Source organism: Amphiura filiformis, chromosome 6 (genome assembly GCF_039555335.1).
Source record: "Amphiura filiformis chromosome 6, Afil_fr2py, whole genome shotgun sequence".
Lineage (NCBI taxonomy): Eukaryota > Metazoa > Echinodermata > Ophiuroidea > Amphilepidida > Amphiuridae > Amphiura > Amphiura filiformis.
In genome coordinates, this window is record NC_092633.1 from 76,176,123 (window position 1) to 76,191,801 (window position 15,679).

The 15,679-nt window shown below is 37.1% G+C and overlaps 1 protein-coding gene across 5 annotated transcripts in view; it reads right to left on the reverse strand.

The window, feature by feature from the left end:
• Positions 1 to 39: 39 nt before the first annotated feature.
• The window catches only part of LOC140156058 (uncharacterized), a 57,112-nt gene continuing 41,472 nt past the window's right edge, over positions 40 to 15,679 (reverse strand). For 3 of the 5 annotated variants that reach the window (XM_072179172.1, XM_072179171.1, XM_072179173.1), the window contains 6 exons: positions 9,881 to 13,133; positions 7,900 to 7,974; positions 4,209 to 4,449; positions 3,875 to 4,036; positions 1,298 to 1,393; positions 40 to 425 (listed from right to left, as the gene is read on the reverse strand). In XM_072179172.1, the coding sequence (XP_072035273.1) occupies positions 40 to 425; positions 1,298 to 1,393; positions 3,875 to 4,036; positions 4,209 to 4,449; positions 7,900 to 7,974; positions 9,881 to 12,151 (3,231 nt within the window). In that variant the 5' untranslated portion in view covers positions 12,152 to 13,133. The remainder of the gene's footprint in view (positions 426 to 1,297; positions 1,394 to 3,874; positions 4,037 to 4,208; positions 4,450 to 7,899; positions 7,975 to 9,880; positions 13,134 to 15,679) is intronic. The other 2 variants (XM_072179174.1, XM_072179175.1) reach the window with 2 other exon arrangements.

Below are 15,679 nucleotides of genomic sequence, written 5' to 3' on the forward strand. Positions count from 1 at the left end.
AAATGCGCCACATCCTTCTTATTATTGTTTTGCTCATTGTCACCCAGAACATTTTTTTTCTTTCTTCGTGAGTTTCTTTGGCATTGTCTTCTTACTCCGTAGATATTTACCGCGGCCTACACCTTTATTCCTGGCATTAATTTTTAATTTTGCAGCCAATGCTTTTTCTGCTTCTGTTTTTCTTGGTCTTCCCCTCTTTCGCTTTATGATTGGCTGGCTTTCTACGACTGGCATGACTGGTGGTGGGGGTGGTGGGGGTGGTGGGCATGGTGGAGCATCGTCTGTTGTGTCCGCTCCGCTGTTGCTACTATAGCTCACGGTCCGTTTTCGCTTTCGCTCTACCAATTTTGCCTCTTCCTTTTCAATTTCAAGTTCGTAACGTGCGTTCTTATGATATGGCATTCGTTTGCGAACACTGTTCCGCCCTAATGAGAAAAAACAAACACAAGTTACAATGTTTGCATAAGCTATTATCTTCGCAAAATCAACACCATTCCCGAGGATGAGATATACAATGAGTTACATAGATGAGTCGACTTATGATGTCACATGTTTACATTCAATACGTCCTCTGTTGTTTCGCACTATACAATTATCTTTTCATGGCCCTAATTTTGTGATACTATGCAGCTTGTAGCACATGTAAAACGTCCTCCATGTAGACTATAGGGTCTTTCGCCAGGCTGCATTTAAAAAAAAAATCTCAAACCAACAGAGGGCGAGTTTATCTCAAACCAACAGAGGACGTGTTTATCTAAAGCCGACAGTGGGCGTGTTTTCTTAAACCAACAGAAGGCGTGTTTATCTCAAGCCGACAGAGGGCGTGTTTATCTCAAGCCGACAGAGGGCGTGTTTTTCTTAAACCAACAGAGGGCGTGTTTATCTCAAACCAACAGAGGGTGTGTTTATCTCAAGCCGACAGTGGGCGTGTTTATCTCAAACCAACAGAGGGCGTGTTTATCTCAAACCAACAGAGGACGTGTTTATCTCAAGCCGACAGAGGGCGTGTTTATCTCAAACCAACAGAGGGCGTGTTCATCTAAAACAACAGAGGGCGTGTTTATCTCAAGCCGACAGAGGGCGTGTTTTTCTTAAACCAACAGAGGGCGTGTTTATCTCAAACCAGCAGAGGGCGTGTTTATCTCAAACCAACAGGGCATTCCAAGTGTTAACACATGTCAACTCATCTATTAATTATAGAGAGAAAGATGAAAGTTACGAGATGAAAGTAATACTTGAAGAGAGATAGAGAGAGATGGAGACAGAGATACTGTTTAGAGATAGGTTTGCTACTCGCCTCTTTCGACATATATGGGCTGAACAGGTTCATTCTGCTGTACGGAAGGTGTCTCCTCAACGCTACTTTTCTCAACACTATTTATATCTGTTAGATCTGTTACGTATTGTGAATGGAGAGAGGAGGCAGAGAGCATTTGTTTTTATAGTTAATACAATCAACTGTAGAATCCATATGTGGATATATTGGTTGTTTTATGACGGTGTGTGCGAGATGTTTTTTGTGTGGGTGGGGTATGTGGGAATGTGTACGTTAGGGGCACAAGGAAAAATTTACGTGCCCTGGGCGCCAACCTTAGGGGTTCAATTCAGCATCGATTCTGCGCCCCTCCAAGCGATGAAAATCGCGCGCTTTTCAGCATAAAATCATTTAAAAGATCAATTTAAAACCGATATTTAACTTCAAAATAACCAAAATTAATTAGTGTTATGCCCCAAATTCGCGCGCAATTGTTTCAAGAAGGGGGTGCGTATGTACCCTCAGCCCTGGGTGCCACAACCCCTTGCTACGCCACTGAATCAACGCTTAACATTTTCTTCAATTGTATTAACTCTACACTATAATTACAATTTTAATGTTCACGGAGCAAAAAGTGTTGGGTTGTTTATTATTGTTATGCAGTTCTAATCATTGAACAATTGTTGAACGTTATAATCTCACCTAAGCGACACATTATGTCGTACGTTTTGTATCATGGATACACAACTCTACGCTTTTGATGCTAGGATTACTTACTTCCTACCTATGACGATAATAACTCAATACGATACATTTCACAGAGTATTTGAACAAATAACATCGAGCTCTATCACAAATTGAAAGAAAAGAAGTTTTGCTGATGAAAGTATGCCGAGATAAATTTGCGTGGGCCAAATAGTACAATCTCAGGAGGTTTAGTGACATTTCCCTACCTTTGTTTATGTTTTGATCACTACAAGCGGCTCTAAACCAAATCCATATTAAACTGCTCTGCATTTCCGATTTTTGTTTTGTTTATATAAAGGCGAGGCTACGCTTTATCCGTTTGTTTCCTGCTCTAAATTCTTTAAAATATAACGTATGAGGGAAGAGCCAAACCAACAAAAATTGCCTTTCCAAATAAACATTCTTCATCAATATCAAATAGGATTTACACGTGTGCAGTTCCGATAGTACGTGCCACTGTCCTACTAGTACAGATCACAAGTGTTATGTACCGTGTTATACATGTTTCTGCGCCCGCTTCTTTAATGTAGCATTACCTCAAGTTAGCTTTGGGAGCATTTGTTGCCTATATCAATAGATTTAGAGACTGCACTTGCTTCGGACCTCAAACATTAAATTTAAAACTGTATTCTTTAAATCCGGAGAATAACAATATCAATATGCAACGTGTCATAGTGTCCGTGAAAAATAAGTTTGCATTATTAATAGTAATAAATAATAGTAAATCTCCTGAAGCTGAGCTTTGCGGCGCGTGTGTTTTCTGTGTGCTAACATTAACCTCCTGAATTTGTGTTGGGATTTAAATAAATATAATGCATGTAAACAATGTACGTCAGCTGGTGTGTAATATTAGCAAATATTATTGTGTATTGGCTGTCCCACAAAAAGGTTACATGTAAAAATTGAAGTCGACATAAAACTTTGTTTCTTGAATACTGCTTGTCCACGCATATAACATGTGTGCACCATTGCGTGTGAACTCCACCGTATCCATGGTAGTTGCATTCTTGGCCTGCTGCCAACATTCCATAAACAGGTGATCAGTGGGTACGCTCCTAATGGAATGCACACATTTAGTCTCAATTCACAGCCGGGTTCTGTCGTTCCTAACAAACCTATTATAATTATGTCCGCGATCGAGCCACACACAGTCTGGGTCATAGACTAGCACAACTTTTAGGAGGGGGAAGCAACGGCGTTTCTGGTATAAATTATGATTGGCAAATTACCACACCTAAAAGTGATATTTCAGATGAAACTTGAGGGAAAAGAAACCTCTGTAAACCGAGTTGCAACTCGGCAGATGTTTTAGCTAAGAGATACAGAATTTATGAAGATGAGATTTATGTACCACTAGTTATTGCACACGTACATTCTTCTACATGTAACCTTTTTGGGGGACACTCTTAGAAATAAAGATTTTTATCATGTTTATGCCATATTTAATACTAATGAAACAAACACATAAATGAATAAACAACATAAATACAATTAGCAACAGTATTGATGAATTCAGATGCGAAATACGTAATTCATAGATTGGGGAAAATTAAAAAAGGAAAAAAATCTATGAATCACATAAAGGGATTTTATCCCACAGCAGCGTTATTGTAGGCTTACTCATGGTTCCGATTTTGCTGTTAGATACTTAATGCCCAGACTTAATGACACTAATAATTGTGTAGTTGAGTTCGTGACTGGGGTTCGTGACCAAATAAGAGGAACTGAAGACAAGTTAATAGTTCGTTCGCTATAGTAATGAGCGTGGTTGAACACCGCACATAGTCACATACTAGTGATAAAGATCGAGCGAGCAGTCGTTCTATGGAAGTATAAACTGACGATAAGTGCGCTGAGAGCATGGATACTTACTATTGCCTTCATGGCGAGTTCGTGATTCCAGGATTTCCGGTTGAAAGTCCAAGAATTTGTGCGGGGTCTTGATGCCGGAGTTCTCATTGTCTTTGTGGTCTTTATCTGTACTCGCGCATGTTCGTTGTCTTGATATTTTCAACTTTCGTTTCCTAGGTGATACTGTTGAAAATAATGCGATAAAGGATTGATTAAGATTCAAGAGAACTTCACATATTTTGCAACAAAACATCCAACGCATTTTCGGTAAAACAAAACAAATCAACAACAACCGAATATACGTCATTTCCAAACGTTATCGTGGTTATCCGTCTACAGGGAATATCTGACCTACCTCGTTTTGCAATTTGAGGGCGTCCTAATCTCCACGGAAATCGCCTTCTACGACCAACCTTGACCAGTTTGGCGGCTCTATTTAAACCTCTACCTCTTCCACGTGGTGGTCGACGTCTGACAGGGCGACGCCTTTTCTGTTCAACATTAGGTTTTGTGGCGGTGTCTTGTTGTGTTGAGTTGTTATTGGTTATGTCGAACCTTGCCTTTTGTTCCATTTCGCTAAAACGTTGCATAGCTCTCTGCAGTTTCAAAATATAGTACAGTATAGTAATGCCTTATAATATTTCACAACATATGTATGACAATTCGGATAACCTGTTAATCTAGCCTGTTAATGACAGTTGGAAATCAGAAGTTGTACAATAATTATTACTGCAAGCAGGTTAATTCATTTTAATCCCAGTTATTAGTTTATTTGCACAAAATGATAATACTATTAATGTCTATACTCTCTTAATGTAAAAGATTGAAAAACTCACTCTCCACAAAAGTGAGAAGAAGGGTATCTATTTCATAATGTGACGTTTTTGTTTTGTTTGTGGAATATTAATGGTCTTATTGTATTTGTAAATTATTGTCGACTAGACCTAAAGGAATCGCTAATTCTCATAAACATTGTAATGTTTCCCAAACACAATATTGTGCAACACATCTGAAATCCATGTGCACCCCTTTTCTATGCCATGATTAATGTAGTATTAACTTTGTTGTTTTTGTTTTCTGTGGAGAGCACGCTAAAGACGGTGAATGATAATAAAGAGAAACAACAACCTGCCACTTTTTTGCTATATGAGTTGTCGTTAATTAGTACCCGAAATACTTTAACAGGACCAATGCGGTGGGGTGCGTAGTAAGTGGGTGGGAAAAACGACATATAGTATAGCTCAAAAGACGATCTCTTAAACTTAAAAATTGTAGAATTTAATGTTAGGGAGTTAGTAATATTATTTTGCAAATTAGATACTGAATGCCTGCAGTATATTTGAAAAGAATATTGTCTTTCCCGAATCGGGTTTACCGCAGAAAAATAACGATGATATTCTAGCTGTTATTCTGGTGGCACCGAATGCCATATTTTATTAATTTTAATATTATTCTGAAAATTAAATACTAAATGCCTACAGTGTATTTGAAAAGAATGTTGCCTTTCCTGAACCGGGTTCACCATTGAAGAATTTAACGTTAGCGATAATAATATTATTTTGAAAATTAAATACTTAATGCCTACAGTATATTTGAAAAGAATGTTGTCTTTCCTGAACCGGGTTCATCATTGAAGAATTTAACGTTAGCGAAAATAATATTATTTTGAAAATTAGATACTAAATGCCTATAGTACATTTGAAAATAATGTTTTCTTTCCTGAAACGGGTTCATCATTGAAGAATTTAACGTTAGCGATAATAATATTATTTTGAAAATTAAATACTAAATGTCTACAGTATTTTTGAAAAAAATGTTGTCTTTCCTGAACCGGGCTAACCATTGAAGAATTTAATGTTAGCGATAATAGTATTATTCTGAAAATTAAGTAATGAATGCATACAGTATATTTGAAAAGAATGTTGTCTATACTGAACCGGGTTCACCATTGAAGAATTTAACGTTAGCGATAATAATATTATTCTGAAAATTAAATACAAAATGCCTACAATATATTTGAAAAGAATGTTGTCTTTCCTGAACCGGGTTCATCATTGAAGAATTTAACGTTAGCGAAAATAACATTCTGAAAATTAAATACTAAATGCCTACAGTATATTTGAAAAGAATGTTGTCTTTCCTGAACCGGGTTCATCATTGAAGAATTTAACGTTAGCGAAAATAAAATTATTCTGAAAATTAAATACTAAACGCCTATAGTACATTTGAAAATAATGTTGTCTTTCCTGAAACGGGTTCACCATTGTAGAATTTAACGTTAGCGATAATAATATCATTCTGAAAATTAAATACTAAATGCCTATAGTACATTTGAAAATAATGTTGTCTTTCCTGAAACGGGCTAACCATTGAAGAATTTAATGTTAGCGATAATAGTACTATTCTGAAAATTAAGTAATGAATGCATACAGTATATTTGAAAAGAATGTTGTCTATACTGAACCGGGTTCACCATTGAAGAATTTAACGTTAGCGATAATAATATTATTCTGAAAATTAAATACAAAATGCCTACAGTATATTTGAAAAGAATGTTGTCTTTCCTGAACCGGGTTCATCATTGAAGAATTTAACGTTAGCGAAAATAACATTATTCTGAAAATTAAATACTAAATGCCTACAGTATATTTGAAAAGAATGTTGTCTTTCCTGAACCGGGTTCATCATTGAAGAATTTAACGTTAGCGAAAATAAAATTATTCTGAAAATTAAATACTAAACGCCTAAAGTACATTTGAAAATAATGTTGTCTTTCCTGAAACGGGTTCACCATTGTAGAATTTAACGTTAGCGATAATAATATCATTCTGAAAATTAAATACTAAATGCCTATAGTACATTTGAAAATAATGTTGTCTTTCCTGAAACGGGTTCACCATTGAAGAATTTAACGTTAGCGATAATAATATTATTCTGAAAATTAAGTAATGAATGCCTATAGCACATTTGAATATTCTTCTGCAAATTAGATACTGAATGCCTTATATATATTTGAAAAAAAAAATGTTGTCTTTCCTGAACCGGGTTTACCATTGAAGAAAAATTTAACGTTAGTGATAATAATTATCATAGAGACAATTGAGTACCGAATGCCTAAAATTTATTTGAAAAGACTGTCTTTTCTGAACCGGGTTAACCCTGGAATTTAACGTTAGCGATAATAACATTATACTGAAAATTAGGTATGCTGAATGCCGATAGTTCATTTGAAAACAATATTGCTTTTCCCGAACAGGGTTCACCATTGAAGAATTTAACATTAGGGAGTTAATAATATAATATAATACTGCAAATTATAGGTACCGAATGCCTGTAGTATATTTGAAAAGAATGTTGTCTTTCCCGAATCGGGTTTACCACATAAAATATCTAAATATAGCGACGATACTCTAGCTTTCATTCTGTAGGCACAGAATGCCATATTTTACAGATACTGAATGTATATACTCTGCTATTATAAAATCATATTGATTATATTTCTTCTTTAAAGACAACGGCTTATTTGATAGCGCGGGTAAATAATGCAATAGGTAACCATGGTATCGTTCATTTTGCCTTTACACCGTTATACTTAATGCAAAGCTAACCACAGACGAAGATCATAACAACATTGAAAAACGCCAACCGAAACAATGCTTTCATAGAATTACAGTAATTGGATTATTCATCGCAACGGTTCCAATTGCCCAGACTGCATTTTATAGTGAGTGCCGCGCGTTTAGTAAAAGCTCATGTTACCGATATTAAAAAGTTAGCAAAGTTTGGTACCCTCAGTTACCAAGCAAGTATGGAGAGGTAACAGCAGGTTACAAATAAAATCTTTTGATCTCAAATTGTAACCAAACCCAAGGATTGTGTAAATTAATTTCATTACATATCTGTCACTTCCCAACAATTGCACTGTAATATTGTAACATATTTTGCGGGAGTGCTGACACATCAAAACCCACATGGATTCTTGCAACCTTCGCCACCATTAATAAGTACACCAATAATACCATCCACAAACCGATTTGTCATCCTACCTTGGAAGAACTAAGATTGAGGGGTAAGGGTTCTTCAATAGTTTGATCTTCATAAGTGCTCTCATCTGCGACAACCTGGTAGTGGTTAACGAAAAACTCTTATTTCACTAGATTTAATCTAAATTATAATTAATTTATTCCATAAAAGATTAAAATTCAAATGTGAAAGATTTAACAATTAATATAGTTTAGATAAATCAGCTTGAAATCTTTAGAGATTTGCATTAAAATGTGTAAAATACACGTTCATAGTGTATCACACAGATCAGTGAAGTAAACATGTTAAAGCCATATTGTAACATTTGCTGAGGCCTGAGGAGGACGCCCATATCCCATATATTTGTCAAAATTCTGTTTTTTTTACATGAGATTTTGAACAAACCGTCTGAACAAGACGGTTTATTATTACCAAATTACGATGGAAATGTTACTCGAACGCGTACGCGATGTTCACAACACAGTATGTACATGGCGTGCGAGCGGTCTATATCAAAAGAACCGACCCGAATCGAAGGAGTGACTAGCATTGGCGACATATGCGCTGGTATTAAATACCGATTTTCTTTATATTGCCTCATCTGTTTGGGCCAAAATTAAAAGAGGACTTATCTGACAGGGAACACTACATCTGTTTGGCCCAAAATTAAAAGAGGATCTATCTGACAGTGAAAACTATTAAACATTTTGTGAATTCTATTTCTTATGGAAATGTTACAATGTAGCTTTAATAGTCTCGTCCTTGGAGGTCCTGACCCGGCCGGATACACATGGAAGCAATGTGGTGTCATTAGAAAAGGATTTCCGGACAGAACACCACCAGCTACCTACTTAAATCCGCCTTGGGTAAATTCTTGCAGAAGTGTTGGAAAGGGGGCAACGTGAAAATTTCCAAAAAATGTGTATACCAATGTCAAGTCCCAAAATAATGCATAACCTATATAATAGGTTCAAGGTCATACTGGGGTAACATTTTAGAATGCTCCTGTTCTTTTCAAAACTAGCATTATTTAAGACATCAAAATCGAAGCAAGTTTAAAATTTTGACCCTAGACGCAAGAACGGTACATCCTAAATATGTAAAACTATACATTCCCTGAATCCTTATGACCAGACGAATACATTATTAATGTTTTCGACACAATTTGATGAAGTTTGAAATTTGACCCCATGTAAAGTTCAATGACCTTTCCCCACCCATGGGACAATATTTTGTTTTGGGAACAACAATATTTGTGTACTAGGGACTTCAAGGATTACGAAGAAATAGGTTAGAAAAATACATCATTCAGGTGCATGCAAAGCCACCTGGTGACTAGACTATCTGTTTAACATGATTTAATTAATTACGATTCAATATGCGCCATTGTACTTATTGAATGACACCAACACTCCTATCTACCAAGTTTTGCCCTTTCAACGACTAGCCTACGAGTGGTTAAAGATCAATTCTTACAATCATTGGTTTTTTGTTCATAGTGCTAAGGCACCAGAAACAAATTGGTTCGATCTTTGGATCGACCGTCGATGCTACTTCGATGCTTGTTATTAATGAACTAACAACTAATTAATCAGAATTAATGCTAAACTTGTAATGATCAATATTAATACAGGCAAAGGGTCTATGTTATGACAATCAACAATAATAGCCAATTATTAATTGATTTCATAAATAATAAGGATCGACCAAGCATCGGAGGCCGATCGAAAGACTAATTGTTTTTATCGATATGCTTGATTGAAACTTTAGTCCTGAGGGCAAACACGTTCAGTTGATTGACATGAAGGATTGAATAAAATAGCCAAAAAAAGATTATTCTGTCACCTGTCTGAGAAGATGTTTAGTGGATTATTTCTCTTGCGAGATGAAGTATAAGTGGTCTCTACAACGGAACGTGTGTAACATGTGAATGCCACTTACCTATCGAGTAACACCATCGATTGCATATGGATTAAAACATCAAGTATTAAACACTAAACTTACCTGAAGTGCTCTTTCCTCTCGGTCCAGAAGAGATGAGTCTACCAACAAATCACCAGTTCTAGGCTTCTTTGGAAGGTCTCCAACATAACTGGCGGTGTTTGCAATACGATTAATCTCCATATTTAGCCTTCGACGACCTCGCTGATCAGCATGTTCAGCAGTGGAAATAGACAAACTGGGTGACGTTGGTGCAGATGTACTACTTGGGAGACGTTGGTGCAGCTGTACTGTACTTGTTGTATCAGCGTCTTCTTCTTTCGCCATTGGACTTGTAGATGATACTTCCCGATGACTTTTAAGACTTGCTAGATGTTTCTTTCGTGGGTCATGGGTTATGAAGTGGTGTATTACCTCGGAAAATGTAGTAGTGTGAGGCAATATTGGTTTATCAGATACTGGTGTTGCGGTGGTTTCATTCTTCGGCGCTTCTGACGGAAACAATAGTCTTCTGTGCCGTTGACAAAACGAATGAGTACCTTCTTTGCCATCAAGATTATTTTCGGACGCACTTTCTAATTTCGAATTCAAAACCAAAGATATTGGTCTCGCACAATCAGATTTAGCTTCACGATGTCCGTCTGTTTTCCTTTCCTCCTCAAAGGCAGATTCTAGAGCTCTTTCAATCGCTTCTTTCATAGTCAATGACCTCCCAACCACATCCAAAGGAGGAGTACGAAATATAGACGCAGCAAGTAACGGGTTCTTTTGTTCGGGAGATTTGATTGTTTGTGGCTGAGTTTTAATCGCTCCTGTCATAGTCGATGACTTTCCACCCACATCCAAAGAAGGAGTTCGAAATAAAGAACTAGCTAAGAAAGGGTCCTTTTGTTCGGGCGACACGGTTGTTTTTGGCTGAGCTTGAATAACTTCTGTCATAGTCGATGACCTTCCAACGGCATCCAAAGGAGGAGTTCGAAATATAGAACTAGCAAGTGAAGGGTCCTTTTGTTCGGGAGATACGGCTGTTGTCGGCTGAGGAACTGTTAGTAGTGTTTGAACTTCGTCATCACTTGTTTGTTCATGTTGTTCGATTTGTTGTTCTTGTTTTATCTCAATTGGAGGAGGCGGAGAAGAGGTAAGATCCACAATTTCAGGTTCTTGCTTTTGCTGATTACTAACCAAAGCTTGTTGTTCCATCAACTTTCTTCTCTGTATATCTCTTTTTTGCAGAAGCAATCTACGCATAACCTGTTTTTCTTCCTCGGTAGTTCTGTGGGTCCGTGCAACAGTGGGATATGCCGATTTTGATGCTGGTAACATCGTCGTTGACGTCATCATGTTATTCACACTTGGGGAAGTTCTCGGAGCACTGGCTGAACTGAAAGCTCGCTGCTGTCCTGTCAGGCCTTCTGCAGCTTTACGACCCAATTGCATAAGTAAATATTCGAGCTCCTTCTGACACGGGCGAGCAAAATATCCAACGTTTCGTTTATCCCCATGTGTTCGGCCGTGTATATTTTCTACCGAAGACTGATGTACAGTGGGTTGTACGGAGGAAAGTCGTGCGTAGCTATTTTCGTCTATCTTTCGTGGTTGTGATATAATTGGTGGTACACTTTGTACTTTCTTACATTCGGCAATAGTTGACATATTAAACGGCAATGTTAATGCATTATATACAGATTGTGAAGGCGTCGTATTATTGACATCAAGCTTGGCTTTCTTTAGTATTGGAAGAGAAGAATCAACTGTGTCAGATGGGGAGTACAGACTATGTGGTACCAGGACAGGCATTGTTGGTGATATTCTGTCACAGGGAATCGCATTTGTTGGCGGGGACAACTGATCTAGGTTTCCTGAACAATATGTACTGGATTCAACATGTTCAATGTGATTCGCACTTGGTACCCTTCTTTCATCGCCGAATGCATATGGCAATGTAGGTGGCGGCACATTGGGAGAGTGCTGCTCGGGGATGTCAACTTGAAGTGGCTGATTATATATTCCAAGTGGGTGGTTGTCATTATTGTTACCCTCGTGAACCATGGAAGAACTGTAAGACAAAATTCGAGGTGCTTCTGGTCCGTCAATTGGAGGCAAAAATTTGGTTATTTTTGCTCCTGCCGCAATAGTGGAATCCAACATTCTCAATACACGAACATTGTGACGATCATTTCCTTTAGCGTACGTGTTTCTACTTAATCGCATTGGGCTTACGGAATGGGATCGTCTCATTTTCTTTGGAGCTGATGACGTACCATTTGATAGACTCCCGGCAAATATGTTGTGAGAGGATTGGAATACAGGTTGTGGTGAATTCCCATGAGGCATTCCAACGGTGAAATCACCTGGGGGTACACCGTGCGATGATGAGGAATGTGTCCGTGATGAAGCGACCCTTGGCGCATTTGGTGGTGAAGTTCGACTGAAAGCCGTCACATGTGCAATGCGTGCTGGCGATAGGTGTTTTCAGGTTTACCATGATCACCAGACACACTTTTGGTATTATTGCCCGTGATATATCTTTCCGCGGCACCGGATAATAATGATCTATGGCGATGTACACTGTGGCCAGAATTACTTGATGTGACTTGATGAGATGGCGGGAACACGTGCCCCTGGAAGACGACGATGTAGAGACGGTATACGAACTAGACTGCGAAAATGAATGTGTACTATGAGAGTAAGGCACTGAAGACACGGGGACATGGCCGTGTTTTAATAACGTGGAAGCCTCGCGTTGAAAATCATCAAATTGTCGCTGTTGCTGCTGAGATTGTTCATGTGCAAATGCATGTTCTTTTCTAGGGGCAACAACAGCTTTGCCTCTATGGTTGTAATTTCGTGGACTGCTGCCAATAAGCCCAGTACGGCGATTGTTGCCGTTCTTTACCTGTTCCGTAGATGGTGAATAATGCCTCGTCTCATTAATATTGCTAAAATTAAATGGCGTAACAACAGCCGGATTGCTGTTTTTACCAATTAGACCATCCACATTTACTTGTCTATAACACTTCGTTAAATTATTTTCACATGTCCTTTCAACACTCAGAGGGCGCTTTTTCTTCACCGAGAGATCCAATGGTTTGGTGAGGTCTAACGGTGCATCTTGTCTTTGTGGGTTCGGCCCTGCGTGTCTACAGTGTCTAGCTAACGGAGGAGTTCTGTTGGTGCCATTGGACGCTGTAATCGTTTGTAGATCAGGCAACGAATGAGCTTTGTGTTGCGGGTGTGCCTCCATTACAGTCGTGGATGAATAAGCAGGTACCGGGGCACAGGTCACGTAGGTTTTACTTGCTGATGCTGGTACCGGCTGTGAACAGAAAATATAAGAACAATGCAAAGACAGTAATTACTGTATTGGACCGAAGGTTTTCTTCGTTATACTCATTCAAAACGGCTAGGGGGATCATAAATTCGATTAGATAATAAGGTATCAGCATCAAATTCAAAATAATTCCATCTAAGTCGCAAAAGACTCAATCTATATCGTTTATTTTCATTAAAAAAATATTTGATGGCGTTCATTTTCAAATTCAATCAACTGTTTGTAAAGTTGACATTTGTCATCTAATCAAATATCGATCAAACCACTCTCCGCCAAGTTTCAAATCAATTTAATTAGCACTATAGAGTGATCAGTGGAAAAAACAAACACCCCCAACAACAACATAAAAACTAAAATTATTCTTAGATACGGCACGATTCAGGGGCAAACGGCAAAAAACAAAAAAACAAAAAACAAACAACAACAACAAAACCAAAACAAAAAAAACAACAAAAAAAACCGGACATGTTTTGAAAAGAAACTCTAATACCTCATAATCCTTTGAAACCCTCGTAAAACATAAGAATAACTTTTTTTCTGGATGATTGTTTTCAATTCTTATAAATTTTCCTCATAAGAATAAAGTGTTTTTTAGATTTTCAATTTTCAAGATGTTCCTCATAATACAATGAAAAACAAAAGAAATAGATTTACAAACCCTAGTAAAACAAAGTCAAACATAAGAACTTTTTTCTTGATGCTTAGGGAACGATCGTATTTACGGTAGGGGGGGATGGCGTTTTGGAAAAATATCGACAAAAAAAATGCGTTCTCCCCTCGCGTCCGCTCAAAATTTTCGGATTCCCCCTTGTTTTCCCGAATGTCTCCATTTAAAATTTAACAATCTCCCCTCCTGGTTCAACAAAAAATGTCGCGTTCCCCCCTCAAGACCAAAAAAAAAAAAAAAAAAAAAAAAAAAAATGCCCATTCCCCCTGTCGTAAATAACGATCGCCCCTAATAATAATGGAAAACAAATATATTTACAAACCCTAATTAAACAAAGTCAAACATAAGAATAACTGTTTTCTAGATATTTGTTTTCAATTCTCATAATACATTACAAGGAAAAATAAAAGAAATAGATTTGTATTCTTTTTAAGTTATTCTTATGTTTGACTTCATTTTACTCGGGTTTGAAAAATCTATATTTGACTTTGTTTTATTAGGGTTCGTAAATCTAAATTCTCATAATTTTCTCCATTATATAATGAAAAACAAAAGAAATAGATTTACAAACCCTAATAAAACAAAGTCAAACATAATTACTTTTTTCTGGATATATGTTTTCAATTCTCATAATTTTCCTCATAATACAAGGAAAAACAAAAGTACATAATTTGGGCATATTTAGAGAAAGTCAGCATCCGAAAGTCTTCGTGGCACATCCCCATACAAAATTTTTCGAAGAATTTAAGATCAATTTGTAATATTGAAGATTGCGACACTCACTGTATCATTAAATTATGAGCTACCAATAATTTTTTCTTTCTTTCTTTAATTATTTTTATTCATTTCTCTTCATGCATTGATTTCCTCTTTGATAATTTTCTTCACCATTTTCTTGCAATTTATATCGCTTATAACATTAACAATTTGGTGGATTATTACTATTTTTGCTTTTCACATAATTTTACGCTATCATGTGTGCCACGTTCCACGGACGCACATATACGTTGCATTCACACATGTGACGTAGGTTCCAGTCAATATTATTGTTAAAGTAGACAAAATGACGGTCGTCCTTTAATTAACAATATCACGAATAAGCACAACTTATATCGCATAATGCTACGTCGTTTTAGGTATATATAGCTTGGTTCTTTATAAAAGGTTCGATGGAGATATCCCAGAATATAGTGTTTAATATCAAATTAAAGTTTAAGGCCATAATTATTAGGTTCAGGAAAAAGATCGGCATATGAATGATACATGCCTCGTCGTCACGGTCTCGGATATGATCCATGTAGCTAGAGATGTCAACAAATTCGGCCTCAACCGGTATTACTACCAGGGTATCATACATTCATGCCATTGATCCGTACAACCAGAACGCAGTGCGCGAAAAGCAGCACATTTCACCTCGACGCAACATATCAAATATTTTAAATCCGATTACTTCTCTACATTTTTTTCATTGATCTGCATGAAAAATCATCACATTAAGTGAAATGAGTATCCATCCATATTTATTCGTATCTCGTATTTATTCTTAATTTAGAATAGAACACCCAATGAATAATGCCGGTGTTAAATATATTGCACACCGGCATTGCACACCACGATCCTAGTAGTGCAAAAATGTTAAAACTGACGAAAAAAACCCAATCTATATAATGTTGGGTCTTACCTCAGGTGGCTTAAATGTCATTCAAAATATGCCTATCATTACAATTAGTGATATGTGACCGTACAGCACGAATGAGCCGTAAATGTCCTCAATTGTATTCTGAGTTACAGTGTAAAATGGGCATGAAGGTCGTATTCATAGGTACCTCAATTTGGTGCTACGTGTACCTCATTTAATGAGATA